General features: G+C 39.5%; 2 protein-coding genes across 2 annotated transcripts in view; one reads left to right on the top strand and one right to left on the bottom strand.

Annotated features, from left to right (window-relative positions):
- LOC123515205 (urea transporter 2-like) overlaps positions 1–10913 on the top strand; it is a 14133-nt gene extending 3220 nt beyond the window's left edge. The window contains exons 4-11 of the mRNA XM_045273738.1: positions 3782–3901; positions 4446–4600; positions 5487–5585; positions 6755–6911; positions 7247–7394; positions 8212–8396; positions 9106–9261; positions 10760–10913. Coding sequence (XP_045129673.1) covers positions 3782–3901; positions 4446–4600; positions 5487–5585; positions 6755–6911; positions 7247–7394; positions 8212–8396; positions 9106–9261; positions 10760–10816 — 1077 coding nt within the window. The 3' untranslated portion in view covers positions 10817–10913. The remainder of the gene's footprint in view (positions 1–3781; positions 3902–4445; positions 4601–5486; positions 5586–6754; positions 6912–7246; positions 7395–8211; positions 8397–9105; positions 9262–10759) is intronic.
- A 1547-nt stretch (positions 10914–12460) lies between these two features.
- Positions 12461–17500, bottom strand: part of LOC123515200 (4-trimethylaminobutyraldehyde dehydrogenase A-like) — a 21501-nt gene continuing 16461 nt past the window's right edge. Inside the window, 4 exon segments of the mRNA XM_045273726.1 lie at positions 12461–12687; positions 13982–14100; positions 14703–14810; positions 15943–16131. Of these exon segments, the coding sequence (XP_045129661.1) occupies positions 12468–12687; positions 13982–14100; positions 14703–14810; positions 15943–16131 (636 nt within the window). The 3' untranslated portion in view covers positions 12461–12467.

Raw genomic sequence — 17500 nt, 5'->3', positions numbered from 1 at the left:
TCCAACACAGAGAGAGAGAGAGAGAGAGAGAGAGAGAGAGAGAGAGAGAGAGAGAGAGAGAGAGAGAGAAATAGGCCTATAGGAACAATTTAACATTTTTAGAAGCCTAAAATTGACAGGTGAAGAATGGAATGAGGGAAGAAAATGACAAACAACATGAAAAGCCACTTGTTTTTTTTTCCTTCTTCCATTTTCTTTACCTTTTTTTCTTCTTTTCCTTCCTTCGCTCTATATTTCCTTCTATTTTTCTTCTTTCATCTCTCTTTCTGTCCTTCTGTTTACATGTTTTATTTAATCTCTCTCTCTCTCTCTCTCTCTCTCTCTCTCTCTCTCTCTCTCTCTCTCTCTCCTTTCATACCCATCTTTCTCTCTTTCTCTTTTCATCCTTCATCCTTCTCTTCGTATCTCCTTACTCTCATTAATTCTTCCCTTTACTCCTCCTCCTCCTCCTCCTCCTCCTCCTCCTCCTCCTGTACCTTTGAGAATGCAGGGGTCAAGATAGAAATGAGAGAGAAAGAGAAAGAAGGAGACGAGGAGGAGGAGGAGGAGGAGGAGGAGGAGGAGGAGGAGGAGGAGGAGGAGGAGAAAAATAAGCGATGATTAGTCACCGTGTGTGTGTGTGTGTGTGTGTGTGTGTGTGTGTGTGTGTGTGTGTGTGTGTGTAAATACGAATATGCCATACACAAACTTGTCATTCTTTATCATACGCGTGACCGGAGAGCGAGACACACACACACACACACACACACACACACACACACACACACACACACACACACACACACACACACACACCATTTCTTAGAGGACGGAAAGTGACTGACCGATTGATAGATTGACGACGACGACAACAACAACAACAACAACAACAACAACAACAACAACAACAACAACAACAAGACGATAAATATACCCACAAAAAAACATTAATCTTTCTTTTCTTTTCATTGTTTCTTATCTTTCCTTTTCCTTTCCTCTTCCTTTTTTCCTCTTGTTACTTTACTCTTTCCTTCAATTTCCTTAATAAATGCAGCAAATATTCATAAATAAATAAATAAATAAATAAATAACATGTGGTCGTTTAAAAGTGTATTAATGTATAGATAAATTGGCAAATACAATTAAAAAGGTGTGAAATGTTGCTGATGTTGTTGTTGTTGTTGCAGATGATGGTGGTGGTGGTGGTGGTGGTGGTGGTGGTGGTGGTCTTCTGAATCTTAATCTGCTCCTAAACAAACCAAAACTAACATTAACTAGAAATAAATAAATAGATAGATGAATAAATAAACAAAATATATAATTAACAAAAAAACAAAAAAAATTTAACTAATAAAAAAAATGTGACGTAAGCCAAGATAAGGTTAAGTAAAGAGGAAGATTAAAAGGAAAAGGTCAAGAACATAGCGGCCATCACGACACACCTTCCTCTTACCTGGCCTTATTTAACCCATTATTCCTCAAAGCACCCCGCCATTCACACACACACCGGTGAAACAATCCTTAAACCTACGTCACGGAACACAAAACGAGGAAAAATAGAGGAAAACAACGATAAAAATACGAAAAATAAGAAAATAAAAGAGAAACAGCAACACATAAGCCCTGTTCTTACCCACAAACTAGATACGTGTCACTTCAGTACTTACATTAGCCGACACATGCCACGATACACCACGACACGCCGCCTCCTTGCTACTGTATCTCTCCCGCCTCTTTTCTTCCTTTACGAGTCCCTAATTACCGCCGACACACACGCAATCACAGAAAAAAATCAAGTGGTGGAGTTTACACGTGTTGCGTCACCTTGCCATGAGTCTCCGCGTGCCGAAAGCTGAGGACTGTCTTATTTTTAGGGATGTTCTTATTTATTTGCTTTTTTCAGTTGTTTATATTTCTTCTTCCAGTTTTTTGTTAATTTTATTTCATTTCATTTATCTTTTTAATTTCTTGTTGATTGTTATACGCTTTAATGATTTATTCATGTATAATTTAAATACAGTCCGGATATCAAGACTAGCTATCTGTCACCCACCAAGCATTAAATACTTCAGTAACTAATTCACTACATCATGAAACTTTAGCAGTAAAAGCCCCACTAAAGAGCACCCTTGTAAGCCCAAATAACTTCCACTACACCTTACTAAACCACTAAAATAACAAAATACTCTTGATGGTTAATAAACACAACTATCATTACAACTTAGAAAACACAAGAAACCGTAATACATCCCATTAAACCACTCCTGAAAACACTCAAACACCTTTAAAAACCCCAATTACTTATATGAAAGCCTAATAACCACTAGAACCCCATAAATCATACCTAAAACCACAGTGTTTTTCACTATAGATCATGTTAAACCCCTAAATCCCCGAAAACAAAACTGAAAACCTACAAAGTCCCATTAGAACCACGAGAACACCTTAGGAAACCTCAGAAAACCCCAGTAATCCATCTTGAACCACTAAACACCTGAAACACTCTTAGAAACCCCAATAAACCCTATCAAACCCCTATAACATATAAAACACTCATGAAAACCCCAATAACTCCACGAACCATAGACACCCTTGAAAACCCACTGTCTACCACTAAACCCCAATTAAAAGCTATTAAAACTACAATAAACCTCTAAAATAAATAGAACCACACCTAAAACTAAGAAAACACCACTTAAAACACCAATTAACTCCACAAAGGTTATTGAAAGGGTGAGACAAGAATTCAATCCCTTCCGTACTGGGACATAATTTTTACCGCGAGTTTTGGATATGACATTAGGAAGGGTCTATGGAGGTCAGACGATTAATGGCCAGAGATTTCACTATTTTAATTCCCCACATGAGTTTCTGAAGCTGTATAAAGCCAGCAAATGGCTAGAATGAATATGGAAACGCGTCATGGTGCTGGAGGGGTTAAGATGGAAGAGGTGTAAGAGTGATAAATAAATACGAGGGAGAATAATACTTAAGGGGGGGAACTGCTCGGGGTATTAATCTGGCCACCTTTACCTGTTGCTGAGAGGGATAAGTGAATATTGACACCTATGCCCATAAATAGTGTTAGTAGTAGTCCCTTCTCTGGCCTTCACACGTCCAGTCTCCACAAACACTGCTATTCTGTTGCCTCGCCTTGTCACCATTACTAGACTCTCTCTCTCTCTCTCTCTCTCTCTCTCTGTGCCACTTTTTTATTGCTGTTGTCATTTTTATGTGGCTATTGTCTTTGCAACTGTCATGATTATACTTCTTTCTTGTTATCATTGTTACTATTATTAGCAGTATTGTTGTTATTATTATTATTGTTTCTTATTGTCATTGTCAGTGGGTTTAAGATGATGATGATAATGATAATAGTAATAACAGTAGTAGTAGTAGTAGTAGTAGTAGTAGTAGTAGTAGTAGTAGTAATAATAATAATAATAATAATAATAATAATAATAATAATAATAATAATGATAATAATAATAATAAATAAAACTAGATAAAATAAACAACATAAATACATGGATAAATAAATGTAAACCCCAATTATTACTAAACTTACTAAAACTTAACCCAACCCAACCCAACCCAACCCAAACTAACCCAACCCAACCCAACCCAACCCAACACAACCCAATCCAACCCCACCCAACCCAAACTAACCCAACCATACCCAACCCAACCCAACCCAACCCAACCATACCCAACCCAATGACCTCAAATACCTAACCTAACCTAATTAATTAACCCTTCCCCAAAACATTAATTAACCCTGCCCCCTCTTCCCCTCCTCCAGGTAGCCTTTGCCAACAGCCCCCTCAGCGGTCTCCTCATCCTGGCGGCCATGTTTGTAGGCAACCCCGACGTGGGATGGGCGTGTCTGCTGGCCGGTGTCATTGGGGTCATCTTTGCTAAGGTATGTCAGGTTAGGTTAGGTTAGGTTAGGTTAGGTTGGGTTGGGTTAGGGTGGGTTAAGATGCCTGGGTTAGGTTAGGGTGGATTAGGTTGGGTTAAGATGGTTGGGTTAGGTTAGGTCAGGTGAAGTGAAGTGAGGTGAGGTGAAGTGACTTGCGGAGTTTACAAAAAAGTTGAAATTTTGATGTTTTGGTGTGGAAATGGAAAGAGATCAGATTTTCTTTTTTTGAAGGGTAGTAGTAGTAGTAGTAGTAGTAGTAGTAGTAGTAGTAGTAGTAGTAGTAGTAGTAGTAGTAGTAGTAAGAATACCAGCACTAAAACCAATAAAAACAAAAACTAATAAACACACACACACACACACACACACACACACACACACACACACACACACACACACACACAAACACCCTCTCGCTCTCCCTCCTTCCCTCTCACCCCCTCTTCCTCTCCCAATTCTCCCTCGCTTCCTCACTCTTCCTTTCCCAATAAAACAACACACATACACACCACTCCCTCCCTCTCACTCACTCCCTCCCTCTCTCTAGCTCCTGAACCAGCCAGAGGACCTACTAAATGACGGAGTGGTGGTCTTCAATGGTATACTGGTTGCCTGCATCTCTGTGGCTGTGTTCCCTTCCCTCTCAGGACACCAGGTGGACTCAATCTTCTGGGGCTTGCTGGTGGTGATGCTGGTGGTCACGTGAGTATTGGGGGAACAGGGGAGGGGGAGGTGTGGGTATGTGAGAGGAGAGAAAGGGAAAAAGGGTGAGAAAGGAGGAGGGGTGTGTGAGATGATGGAAAGAGAGATGAGAGAGAGAGAGAGAGAGAGAGAGAGAGAGAGAGAGAGAGAGAGAGAGAGAGAGAGAGAGAGAGAGAGAGAGAGAGAGAGAGAGAGAGAGAGAGAGAGAGAGAGAGAGAGAGAGAGAGAGAGAGAGAGAGAGAGAGAGAGAGAGAGAGAGAGAGAGAGAGAGAGAGAGAGAGAGAGAGAGAGATAAAGGGAAGGAAGTGTGAGTGACTGTGTGTGTCTGTCTGTCTGTGTGTTTGAGAGGAAAGAGAGAGAGAGAAAAAAAAAAGAGAGGGGATGAGACAGAGAAAGAGAGAAAATGAGATAGAGAAGGGAAGGGTTGTGTGTGTCTATGTGAGTGTGGGAAGAAAGAAAAGAAAAGAAAAGAACAGATGAAAAATAGAGAGAGAGAGAGAGAGAGAGAGAGAGAGAGAGAGAGAGAGAGAGAGAGAGAGAGAGAGAGAGAGAGAGAGAGAGAGAGAGAGAGAGAGAGAGAGAGAGAGAGAGAGAGAGAGAGAGAGAGAGAGAGAGAGAGAGAGAGAGAGAATTATAACTCATAGAATCAGGAAGAAACAAAACACAAAAGGAAAGATAAAAAGAAAAAAAAAAAAAAAAAAAAAAAAAAGCAAAGAAATAGAAAAATAAACAAGGGAAGAAGAAGAAGAAGAAGAAGAAGAAGAAGAAGAAGAAGAAGAAGAAGAAGAAGAAGAAAATGATGATGATTTAGACACACAAAAAACAACCACCACCACCATCACTACCACCATCACCACCACTAACACCAAACTCTCTCCCATTACAGTGCATACATTGATAAGGGTTTAAATGCCCTAATGGCCCCTTCAAAGCTGCCCGCCCTATCCATCCCCTTCAACATCGCTGCGGTCCTCTTGCTACTAAGGTTCGTATTAATCTACTACGACAATTTTCAAACTATCATTTATTTTCATTTAATCCCTTCAGTACTGGGACACATTTTTACCTTGAGATTTGTGCACTATTAGACCATTTTATTGACACTAGGATGGGTCTATGGAGGTCAAAAGATTAATGGCCACAGTCTTCACTATCTTAATCTTCCACATAAGTTTTTGAAGCTGTACAAAATTGTCAAATATTAACCAGAATAAATATGGAGACATGATTTTCAGGGCATTTAAGACCTGACCTGACCTAACCTAACCTAACCTAACCTGACCTAACCTAACCTAACCTAACCTAACCTGACCTAACTTAACTTAACCTTATTTTTAGGGCATTTTACAAGTTTGGCATGATTTTAGGATATTTTAAGATACTTTGGTATGTTTTTAGGGCATTTTATGAGTTTGGCATGATTTTAGGGTATTTTAGAGTTTGGCATGTTGTTTAGAGCATTTTATGAGTTTGACATAATTTTAGGGTATTTTAAGACAGTCTGGCATGTTTTTAGAGCATTTTACGAGTTTGACATGATTTTAGGGCATTTTAGACAGTTTGGCATGTTTCTTAGAACATTCTATGAGTTTGACATGATTTTAGGGTATTTTAAGACTGTCTGGCATGTTTTTAGGGTATTCTAAGACAGTTTGCCTATGATAACACCATTTTATTGACATTAAGGTTTATAAAGGTCAAAATATTAATGACCACAGTCTACTATTTTAATCCTCACATAAATTTTTAAAGCTGCATAAAATCACCAAATAGTAAGCAGAATGAATATTGAAATGCGAGTTTTGTGTACGATTATAGTTTACACCATTTATTGACATTAGAGAAGGTCTATGGAGGTCAGAAGATTAATGGCCACAGTCTTCACTATTTTAATCCCCCACATAGGTTTCTGAAGCTGTATACAATGAATATGGAAACACATGGTACACTTGTGTTCTATCCTAACCTAACCTAACCTAACCTTACTTAATCTAACTTAACTTAACTTAACTTAACCTAACCTAACCTAACCTAACCTAACCTAACCTAACCTAACCTAACCTAACCTAACCTAACCTAACCTTACCTAACCTAACCTAAACTAACCTAACCTTACCTAACTTAAACCTAACCTTTTCAAAATATGATCTCTAGCCTGAGGGGGTCGGTGGGCATGACAGGCACACACACACCCAACGCAGTGATGGAAGGCAACGGAAGCGGAGATGGAAATGTAAACTTGACTCTCGGTGATGAAAATGAGTCGTTGTTGCAGCTCGAGGGAAATGTTTCGGAGATTAATTGGTTGAAGGTTTGTTTTTGTTGTTTTTTTGTGTTTTTGTTTTGTTTGGGTGTGTTTTTGGAGTGTGTTTTCTTGTGTCTGTTTGTGTTTGTTTTCTGTGTGTGTGTATGTCTTTCTTTGTTGAGTTTGTGTTTGTGTGTTTGTTGTGCAAGTTGTTTTTTTCCTTTTTTTTACATTTGTGTGTGTGTGTGTGTGTGTGCATGTCCATCCTCTTCCTTCCTTTCATTCTTTCCCTTAGTGGTTCACTTTTCGAGAGACTGTGCATATGTGACCAAACCAAACCTAACCAAACCATTCACCAAAACACACCACAACACCACAACAACCACCACCACCACACACAGGTAGCGGAGGGCACTGTGTTGGCAGCAGGACAGATCTACGGCGTGGGCACAATGGACTCCTCAATCCTGGTTTTGCTCGGGTTCCTGGTCTTCTCGCCACTCCTTACCACCTTCTTCCTCCTCGGCAGCATCATTGGATCTACGCTGGGTGAGTCTGTGGGCTGGGAGAGGCTTGGGAGAGGCTGGGAGAGATCTGTGGTAGGCTATAGTACAATGGGAGAGGATGGGAGATTATAGAGAGAGGGTTGGGAGATATTGTATAAGGCTGGGTGAGGCTGCGGTGAGTTGGGAGAGGATGGGAGAGGCTTGGGAGAGGCTGGGAGAGGATTGTGATAGATTATGGTACAATGGGATAGGCTAGGGTGGTCTGGGAGAGGCTGAGAGAGGTTAGAGAGGCTGGGAGAGATTGGAATGAGCTGGGAGGGGCTGGGAGAGGGCTGTGGTGTGCTGGGAGAGGCTGGGAAAGACTGGGGGAGATTGGAAGAGGCTGAGAAGGACTGGGGGAGACTGGGAAATGCTGGAAAAGACTGGGAGAGGCTGGGAGACACTGGAAGAAGCAAAGAAGGGCTGAGAAAGACTAGGAGTAACTGGAAGAGACTGGGAGAGGCTTGGATACGCTGAGAAGAGGTCGGGAAGGTAAAAGACTGTAGTGGAATGGGAGAGGACTGCGAGAGGACTGGAAGAGGCTGGAAGAAGCTGTGGCAAAGTATAGAAGGCTGTGGGAATGCCAAAAAAGATTATAATAAAATAGGAAGATAAATGCATTGTGATTCTGTGCGTGTGTGTGTGTGTGTGTGTGTGTGTGTGTCATGCAAAAAAAAAGTCCACAAAAAATAAGCAAACCCAAAGCATAAGAAACAAAGTCAAATTAATACATTGTGACCCCTGTGTGACCTTTCTGTGACCTGCCTGTGACCTGCAATGACCTCCTATGATCCCGTATGACCCCTCGGTGTGTCCTGCAGGTGCGGTGATGAGTGTGGCGCCCTACAGTGAGGTGTACGCTGGGCTGTGGGGCTACAACGCGATGCTCTCGGCTGGTGGCACTGTCTATTTCCTACATGTCACTCCCTCCTCCACCCTCGCTGCTGTGATCTGTGCCACCCTTGCCGCCCTCACCCAGGCTGCCTCACTTCATGTCTTCAGTGCGGTAAGTGTTGGGGGGGGGGCAGGGAGGAAGAGGTAGTGGTTTTATTGTGAATTTATACGAGGTTTATTTTATTGGGAATTTCTATGATATGTCTCCTCTCACACTCACACTTACCTAACCAAACCTCACCTCAGAGATAACAACACCACTTCTATAAAAAAAAAAAAAGAAAGAAAAGAAAGAAAAAGAAACTAACCTCATATCAGATCACCTCACTTCACTTCACCTAACCCAACCTCACACTCAAACTCACACACACACACACACACACACACACACACACACACAATGAGAAAAAAGGATCATGTGATTATAGAAACTGAATTAGACGATCACAAAATTATGAAATGTAATGACGGAGACACACACACACACACACACACACACACACACACACACACACACACACACACACTAATGAGAAACTGATCCTGAGAGGAGAATATGACATTTGAAGCACAAGATCGCATAGTAAAAAACTGAGGAAGGGAAGATGTCTGAGAGATGTTAAAAAATATAGTTTCCCGCAAAGATGTGTTGAGACTTGGAACAGTTTGAGTGAAGAAGTGGTGTCAGCAACGAGTGTACATAGCTTTAAAGAAAAATTGGATAAGTGTAGATATGGAGACAGGGCCACACGAACGTAAAACTACAACTAGGTAAATACACACACACACACACACAAACCTAACCTTTCATACCCTTCCAGATGACAGTCCCAGTGCTATCCTACCCTTTCAACGTGGCTACCCTCCTCATCCTGGCCATCAGCAAAGCCCCTAATCCGCCCCTGCTGTGGGTCACTATAAAGACCTTCCCTGAACACCACATCTTCACCCACCTCAAAGGACACAGAAGGGAGGATGTGAGTAGTGGAAAGCCATTTTTTTCATCTCTTTTTCCTTTTTTATTTCTGTTTTGGTGTGTTTGGGTGTGTTTTAATGTTTTTGGGTGTGTTTTGGTGTTGGAGTGTATTTTGGTGTGTTTTGGTGTTTTTGGGGTGTTTTTGTGGTGTGTTTTGGTGTTTTTAGGGTCTGTTTGTGGTGTTTTTGGAATGTTTTTAGGGTGTGTTTGGGTGTTTTTGGATGTGTTTTGGTGTGTTGGTGTGCCTTGGGGTGTGTTTGATGTGTTTTGGTGTGTTGGTGTATCTTGGAGGTTTGTTTTGGTGTGTGCTTGGGTGTGTTTGGGTATGTTTTGGTGTGTTGCTGTGTCCTGGCGTGTGTTTTGGTGTGTTTGGGGTGTGTTTGGGTGTGTTTGGGTGTGTTTGGTGTGTTTTGTGTATTAGTGTGTCTTGGGTGTGTTTGATGTGTGTTGGGTGTGTTTGGGGTGTTTGGATGTGTTGGTGTGTCTTAGCATGTGTTTTTGGGGTGTGTTTTGATGTTTTTGAGATGTGTTTTGAGTGTGTTTTGGTGTTTTGGGGATGTGTTTTGGATGTGTTGGAGTATTTAGTGTGTTTTGGTGTGTTTAGTGTGTTTTGGTGGATGTTTTGAGTGTGTTTATCTTTATGTAGGAAGCGAAACTGGTGACGGGTAACTGAAAAGAAAGAGAAAGAGAAAGAGAAAGAGAGAGAGAGAGAGAGAGAGAGAGAGAGAGAGAGAGAGAGAGAGAGAGAGAGAGAAGCCTACTTGATTGCCAGTTCCCTTAAAGATCATTACATTACAGTTAGCCACAAAAGTGTAGGACGAAATCAATATCTCGTTGAAACCTGGTGTGTTCTATTTTATTTTCATTTATCAATTTTAATCTTGCATTACTTTCCTTTATTTATATTTTCACTGTCTTGGGGTGTTTTTTTTTTTTTCATATATTTGTGTGTGTGTGTGTGTGTGTGTGTGTGTGAGAGAGAGAGAGAAAGAGGGAGAACAGGAAAGGAAAGAGGCAAGGGAAAGGAGAAAGGTGAAAGGAAAGAGAGAAAAGAGAGAAAAGGGGAAAGAGGAAAGAAGATAGAGGGGAAGGAAAGAGGAAGAGGGAAAGAGGAAAGAGAAAAGAAGAGAGGTAAAGAAGAGAGGGAGAGGAAAAAGGAAAGAAGAAAGGGAAGTCAGAAAGGAGAGAGAGGAAGAGGAAAAGGAAAAGGAAAAGAGAAAGAGAGAGAGAGAGAGAGAGAGAGAGAGAGAGAGAGAGAGAGAGAGAGAGAGAGAGAGAGAGAGAGAGAGAGAGAGAGAGAGAGAGAGAGAGAGAGAGAGAGAGAGAGAGAGAGAGAGAGAGAGAGAGAGAGAGAGAGAGAGAGAGAGAGAAAGCAAATTAATAAACAAACAAGGATAAATCTGTCATAACCCAACCCAACCTAACCCAACCTAACCTAACCTAACCTATCCAGAACAGGTAAGAGCCAGCTCGTTAACCCTTTGCTCACCTTTCCACAGAGTCTGGACCCAGAGGAGAACCACCAAGAATTCCCTCTCTCCATCACCAACAAATAGACAGACAGACAGACAAAGAGACAGACAGACAGAGAGACAGACAGACAGACAGAGGGCAACTTGATGTAACTGCAAGAGGAGGAGGAGGAGGAGGAGGAGGAGGAGGAGGAGGAGGAGGAGGAGGAGGAGGATAACAAGATAAAAATGATGAAGGAAAGAATAATAAAAATTAGGAAGATGAGGAAAAAATAAGAAGAAGAGAAAGAGAAGAAGAAGAAGAAGAAGAAGAAGTTTTGATAATCTTGAGTATGATTTCATTTTGTGTCTAAATAATTAAATAAAAGAAGAAAAATAAAGAAAAGAAGAAGAGGAAGAAGAAGAAGAAGAAGAAGAAGAAGAAGAAGAAGAAGAAGAAGAAGAAGAAGAAGAAGAAGAAGAAGAAGAAGAAGAAGAAGAAGAAGAAGAAGAAGAAGAAGAAGAAGAAGAAGAAGAAGAAGAAGTAGTAGTAGTAGTAGTTTTGATAATCTTTTATACGATTTCCTTTGTGTGTGTCTCAAAATTCTACATCAGGAATAAATTAGTGATGTTATTAGGTCACCAATGTGTGTTGCTTTTCTAAACTTTTCTGTCCATATCTAATAAAAAAAAATGAAAATAAAAAAACAAAAAGAAAAAGATCACTTGAAAAAAATACTTAGTTAAAAAAAACTTGGCCCCAAAAAAACAAAAATCATTCCAAGACAAGAAAAAAAAAAAAAAAAAAAAAAAACGCAAAATAAAAATCGTAAAAATCCTGAAACACGTGAAAATAAAATAAAGATGTAAAATAACAACAAATATATTTCAATTATCTCTTTCCTTCAAATTTTCTTCCCCATTAAAGATTTTCAATTAATAAGAAGTGAACACAAGTAATAATAATAACAGTAATAATAATAATAATAATAATAATAGTAATAATAATAATAGTAGTAATAGTAATAATAGTAATAATAATAAATGACACCCAAAAATTTATATATAGAAAAAATGCATAACAATTCACAGCCTTATTGAGAGAGAGAGAGAGAGAGAGAGAGAGAGAGAGAGAGAGAGAGAGAGAGAGAGAGAGAGAGAGAGAGAGAGAGAGAGAGAGAGAGAGAATCCTTAATATACTAATACCCTGTAATTAATAGGGATAAGAGCAAAAAATAAGATGAAATAAAGAAGGAAGGAAAAAAAAAAGAGAAAAACAGAGAAGGAGAATAAGGAAAACTAGAAAAGAGAAAAGAAAAACACAATGAAAAATTAGAAAAAGAAAGTAAAAACAGTAAAAGAGAAAAAGGAAAGAAAAAAACAACAAAAATCAGAAAGAAGAAAATAAAGAAAATAAAAAAGAAAATGTGAGAAAGAAAAAATTAATAAAAAAAAATAATGAAAAGAAAAAACTAAAAAAAGATAAAAAGATAAAAGAAAAGGAGAAAATGATAAGAAAAAAAAAAAAAACATGAGAGAAAAAAAAAAAAAAGAGAAAAGAGAAAATAAAGAGAAAATAAAACAAAACAAAAAAAAAAAAAACGATAAAAAGAAAACTGAAATAGAGAAAAGAGAAACAAAAAAAAAATAAAAGAAAAAAAGAAAAACTAGAAAAAATTAAAGAAAAAAATCAAAAAGAAAAAAAAAAAAGAAATTAAAATACCGAATGAAATCAAACGAACCACCCACTTTCCTTTCACTCCACATAGAGCGGGCCGGCATCCACATCGCCCAGCTCCACGTAAATGGTGCGAGTCTGCGTGAAGGCATCCACCACTGCTGTACCATTCTCCCGCCCCACTCCACTCTGCTTGTACCCTCCAAACGGCACCTCAGTCGGGTACAGGTTGTAGTTGTTGATCCACACTGTGCCTGCCTCCACCCCCTCGGCAACCCGGTGTGCGCGGTTCAGGTCCCTGGGGGTGGTGGGGGGAAAGGGGCGGTTTAGAGGGTGTTCAGGGTGGGTGTGTGTGTGTGTGTGTGTGTGTGTGTGTGTGTGTGTGTGTGTGTGTGTGTGTGTGTGTGTGTGTGTGTGTGTAAATCCCATAAAAGAATAATAATAATAATAATAATAATAATAATAATAATAATAATAATAATAATAATAATAAGAAGAAGAAGAAGAAGAAGAATAGGAATAAAAATATGAAAGAGAAAAACTTCTAATAATCTTTTCATATCTTCCAAGAGAGAGAGAGAGAGAGAGAGAGAGAGAGAGAGAGAGAGAGAGAGAGAGAGAGAGAGAGAGAGAGAGAGAGAGAGAGAGAGAGAGAGAGAGAGAGAGAGAGATAAAAAAGAGAAAGAAACAGAAAAATAGAGAGAAAAAGACACACACACACACACACACACACACACACACACACACACACACACACTTCAATGTGAACAAAAGCCATGTCATGGAAATGGGAAAGAGTGAAAGATGACCCGTGGGAATCTATAAGATGGGAGATGGAGTAGAACTGGAGGAAATTAAAAAGGAAAAGGACTTAGGAGTGACGATGGAAGAAATCAATCAACCAGTAAGCCATATTGATAGAATTTTTAGAGAAACATATAATTTGCTAAGGAATATTGGAGTAGCATTTCACTACATGGACAAAGAAATGATGAAGAAATTGATAAGTACTATAATAAGACCCAGATTGGAATATGCAGGAGTAGTGTGGACCCCTCATAAAAAGAAACACATAAAGAAATTGGAGAGGCTACAAAAAATGGGTATAAGAATGGTTCCAGAATTTGAAGGGATGACATATGAGGAGAGACTAAAGGCTATTGATCTACCAACCCTGGAACAAAGAAGGGAGAGAGGAGACCTGATACAAGTTTATAAATTGATCAACGGAATGGACCAAGTGGATAATGAGAAACTGATCCTGAGAGAAGAATATGACATCCGAAGCACAAGATCGCATAGTAAAAAGCTGAGAAAAGGAAGATGTCTAAGAGATATTAAAAAATATAGTTTCCCGCAAATATGTATTGAGACGTGGAACAGTTTAAATGAAGAAGTAGTGTCTGCAACGAGTATGCATACTTTTAAAGTAAGATTGGATAAGTGTAGATATGGAGACAGGGCCACACGAGCATAAAGCCCAGGCCCTGTAAAACTACAACTAGGTAAATACAACTAGGTAAATACACACACACACACACACACACACACACACACACACACACACACACACACACACACACAGCCCTCACCTAGTAAACACAGCCCCAGCCAGGCCAAACAGTGTGTCATTCGCTCTCCTCACCACCTCCTCCTCTGTCTCAAACTCAAGGATGGCTGCCACACTGCCAAACACCTCCTCCTTCACCACCTGAGGAGATTAAAGGGATTCAGACACACTAGTAAGGGGATTAAATGGTACTGAAGGTGATTATACACATGGGAGAAATAGCAAGAGGGATTAAAGGTGGGTTATGAATAGAAGATTAAATATATAAGGGATTACATGAGGTAAGGAGAATTAAAGGGGATTAAATGCTATAGAAAATTTATAGGAGGAATTACATAGGGAAAGAAACAATGAGGGAGGATTAAAGGAGATTACATGTAAGGGAAATAAATTATATAAGGGATTACATAGGAAGAAATAGTGTTAGGGAGTTTAAAAAGGGATTATATATACTATGGGAGATTAATTATATAAATGTTTTGAGGGATTATTTGTACTTGAAGGATTACAAATGAATACAGTGGAAAATATATAGCTGTAATAGAAAATAAGGTCAGACAGGATTATAAAAGAATGCAGATTACAATGGGATTACAAAAAAGGATTACATATGCAAAAAAAAATTATGGCCAAGGATTACAAGGGATTAAAAAAGAATTATATAGAACAAGATTACAAATAATTTATTAAGAATTTACATACATTGAAAGATTACACCACCACCACCACCACCACCAGCTCACCTTCATATCATCGCGACAATTGGTGAGGACAGCCGGGGAGAGGTACCAGCCCCCTGCCAGGTCGCCCCCCAGCACCACTCGCTCCCCCCCACACGCCACCACTGCCCCCTGTGTGAAAGAGGAAGAGTTAACCCAACATGGACACTAAAATCTTTCTCTTCATCTCAAATTGAATTAAAAAACTGGTTCCTTTTCGTATTTAACCCAATCAAGCCTCCTTCTAATTCTATACAAAAGCTTCCTTCTCTTTAAATGCTACTGAGATACAATTTTAGTCTTTTCACTAAATATAGACACCAGATTCCCTGTCTCCCTCCATTAAACTGTGCCAAAGCTTAATCAATCACTGATTTGAATACATACAAAAGCTTCCTTCTCTATTAAATACTTCTAAGATACAATTTTAGTCTTTTCACTAAATATAGACACCAGATTCCCCATCTCCCTCCGTTAAACTGTGCCAAAGCTTAATTAATCACTTATTTGACTACATACAAACTTTTCATTCTCTTTCAAACACTTTCAAGATATTATTTCAATCTTTTCTTCTCATAAATACTTCCAGGACATCATTTCAACCTCCTAATCTTTTCACAAATTAGAAAAGAGGAGGAGAAGAAGGTAGAAGATGAGGTGGTTTAGATTTTGTAAAGATGAGGGATGTGATATCCTTTTATTATTTCAACCTCTTCTCATAAATACTTCAAGGACATTATCTTAACTTCCTAATCTTCTCACAAATACTTCTCAAGACATTATTTTAAACTTCTCTTCTTCTCACAAAATATTCCAAGACATTCTTAACCTTTCCTTTCTAAACACAGCTCCTTAACCCCTCTTCTTCACTCAAACTAGTAAAACACACCATTTCTACCAACATATCAAAAATCACAACACTCACCTTTACAAAATCTAATCCACCTTGTCTTCCCCCTTCTCCTCCTCTTCTCTACTCTTCCTCCTTCAAATAATTCAAAGAGACCATCTCCTTGGCACAATTCAAATCTTTCCTACCAGATGCACCTTCTCTTCTCTCCTCCTCCTCCTCCTCCTCTTCCTCCTTCTGCCCTTCACCTCTTCCTTAGCACATTTCAAATCTTTCCTTCCACAAATACACCTTCCTTCATCTCCTCCTCTCTTCCTCCTACTGCCCCTCACCTCCTCCTTAGAAACATTTCAAATATTTCCTTCCACAAATACACCTTCTCTTCTCTCCTCTCCTCCTCCTCCTGCCCCTTACCTCCTCCCTGGCAGACTCGAGGTAACCAAGCACCTTCCTGGCGTGGCCCTCATGAATGGTGGCCCCGACAGTGGTGCAGTCAGCCATGGGGTCACCAATCTTCAGGGCCTTGGTAGCGGAGACAAGGCGTTCAATGAAGGTCTTGGCAATGCTGCGGTGAACGAATACCCTGGTGCCGTTTGAGCAGACCTGTGTGTTTGGGGTGTTTTTTGGGTGTTGTAGAAAAGATTGGGTGTTTTTGGATGTTTACAAAAAGATTATGTGTTTTTTTGGTGTTTATGAAAAGATTGCGTGTTTTTGGGTGTTTACGAAAAATTTGCATGTTTTTTTGGGGTGTTTACGAAAAGACCGCATGTTTTATTGGGTATTTACGAAAAGATTACAAATTTTTGGGTGTGTTTCGGGGTGTGTTAAAGGAAAGATTGCGTTTTTTTGAGTATTTACAAAAAGATTGTGTTTTTTGTGATTATTGTATGTTTGAGTGTGTTTGGGATTGTGTTTCAGGTATGTTTGAGGGTGTTTGTTGAAAGACCATGTGTTTTTTGAGTGTTTGGGGTATGTTTCAGGTTGTTTTGGGGTGTGTTTGAGTGTGTTCGGGGGGTATTTATGAAAAGATGGTGTGTTTAGGAGTAGTGTGTGTGTTTGGTGGAGGACGCGTTTGTTTTGGTGTTTTTGGGGAAAGATTGTGTGTTTTGGGCGTTTGGGTGTGTTTGGAGGTGTGTTTGTTTTGGTGGTGTTTTTCGGGAAAGATTGGGTGTTTTTGAGGTAGTGTGTGTATGTTTGGGGGCGTTTGAGGGTTGTATGTGCATTTAATGTTTGTTTTTGGGGGTATTTTTGTTTGTGTGTGTTTGGGGAGTGTGTGTGTGTGTGTGTGTGTGTGTGTGTGTGTGTGTGTGTGTGTGTGTGTGTGTGTGTGTGTGTGTGTGTGTGTGTGTGTGTGTGTGAGACGAGAAGAAGAAGAAGAGGAGGAGAAAGTTTAGTGTTGCGTTTGTGTATGTTTGTTTACGTGTGTTTGGGAAAGAATGTATATGTTTTGAGAGGGAAGAAGAAAAAGGAGAGAAAGTTTAGATTGTGTGTTTGTGTGTGCGTGTGTGTGTGTGTGTGTGAAAAAAAAAACAAAGAAAGAGAAAAAGTTTGCATTAATCACCTCTTTCTTTCTCTCCCTTCTTACTTTTCCTCATTTCCCCTTTTAAAAACCCACCTCTCCCCACCCCCCACACACACACTTGAAAGGATATATACATGGAGGAAATACAGTATGACAATGGAGTGGTTTTAAGCATAACAATTAGGACCAGCAATATACCAAGATAAATTGATAATATGCAGAGAAACACATACATTTTCTCATGCATATCTATCTTCTTATCTATCCAATGATCTATCTATGAATCTGTCTCCTTATTATAAGCATACCAACAAGAACCAGTGGGAAAAAAAGGAATTGGAGACATATAAAGGAGAGAAGAGGATGAAGCAGTGAAGAATGCAGTGATGGTGGAGGAGGAGACACTGAATAAGGAGAGACATAACAAGGAGGGATGTCAACAAGCAGGGA

The sequence above is a fragment of the Portunus trituberculatus genome, chromosome 5 (genome assembly GCF_017591435.1).
Source record: "Portunus trituberculatus isolate SZX2019 chromosome 5, ASM1759143v1, whole genome shotgun sequence".
NCBI classification, from domain to species: domain Eukaryota; kingdom Metazoa; phylum Arthropoda; class Malacostraca; order Decapoda; family Portunidae; genus Portunus; species Portunus trituberculatus.
The sequence above is the reverse complement of the archived record's forward strand: the minus strand, read 5'-3'. Positions and strand labels throughout refer to the sequence as shown.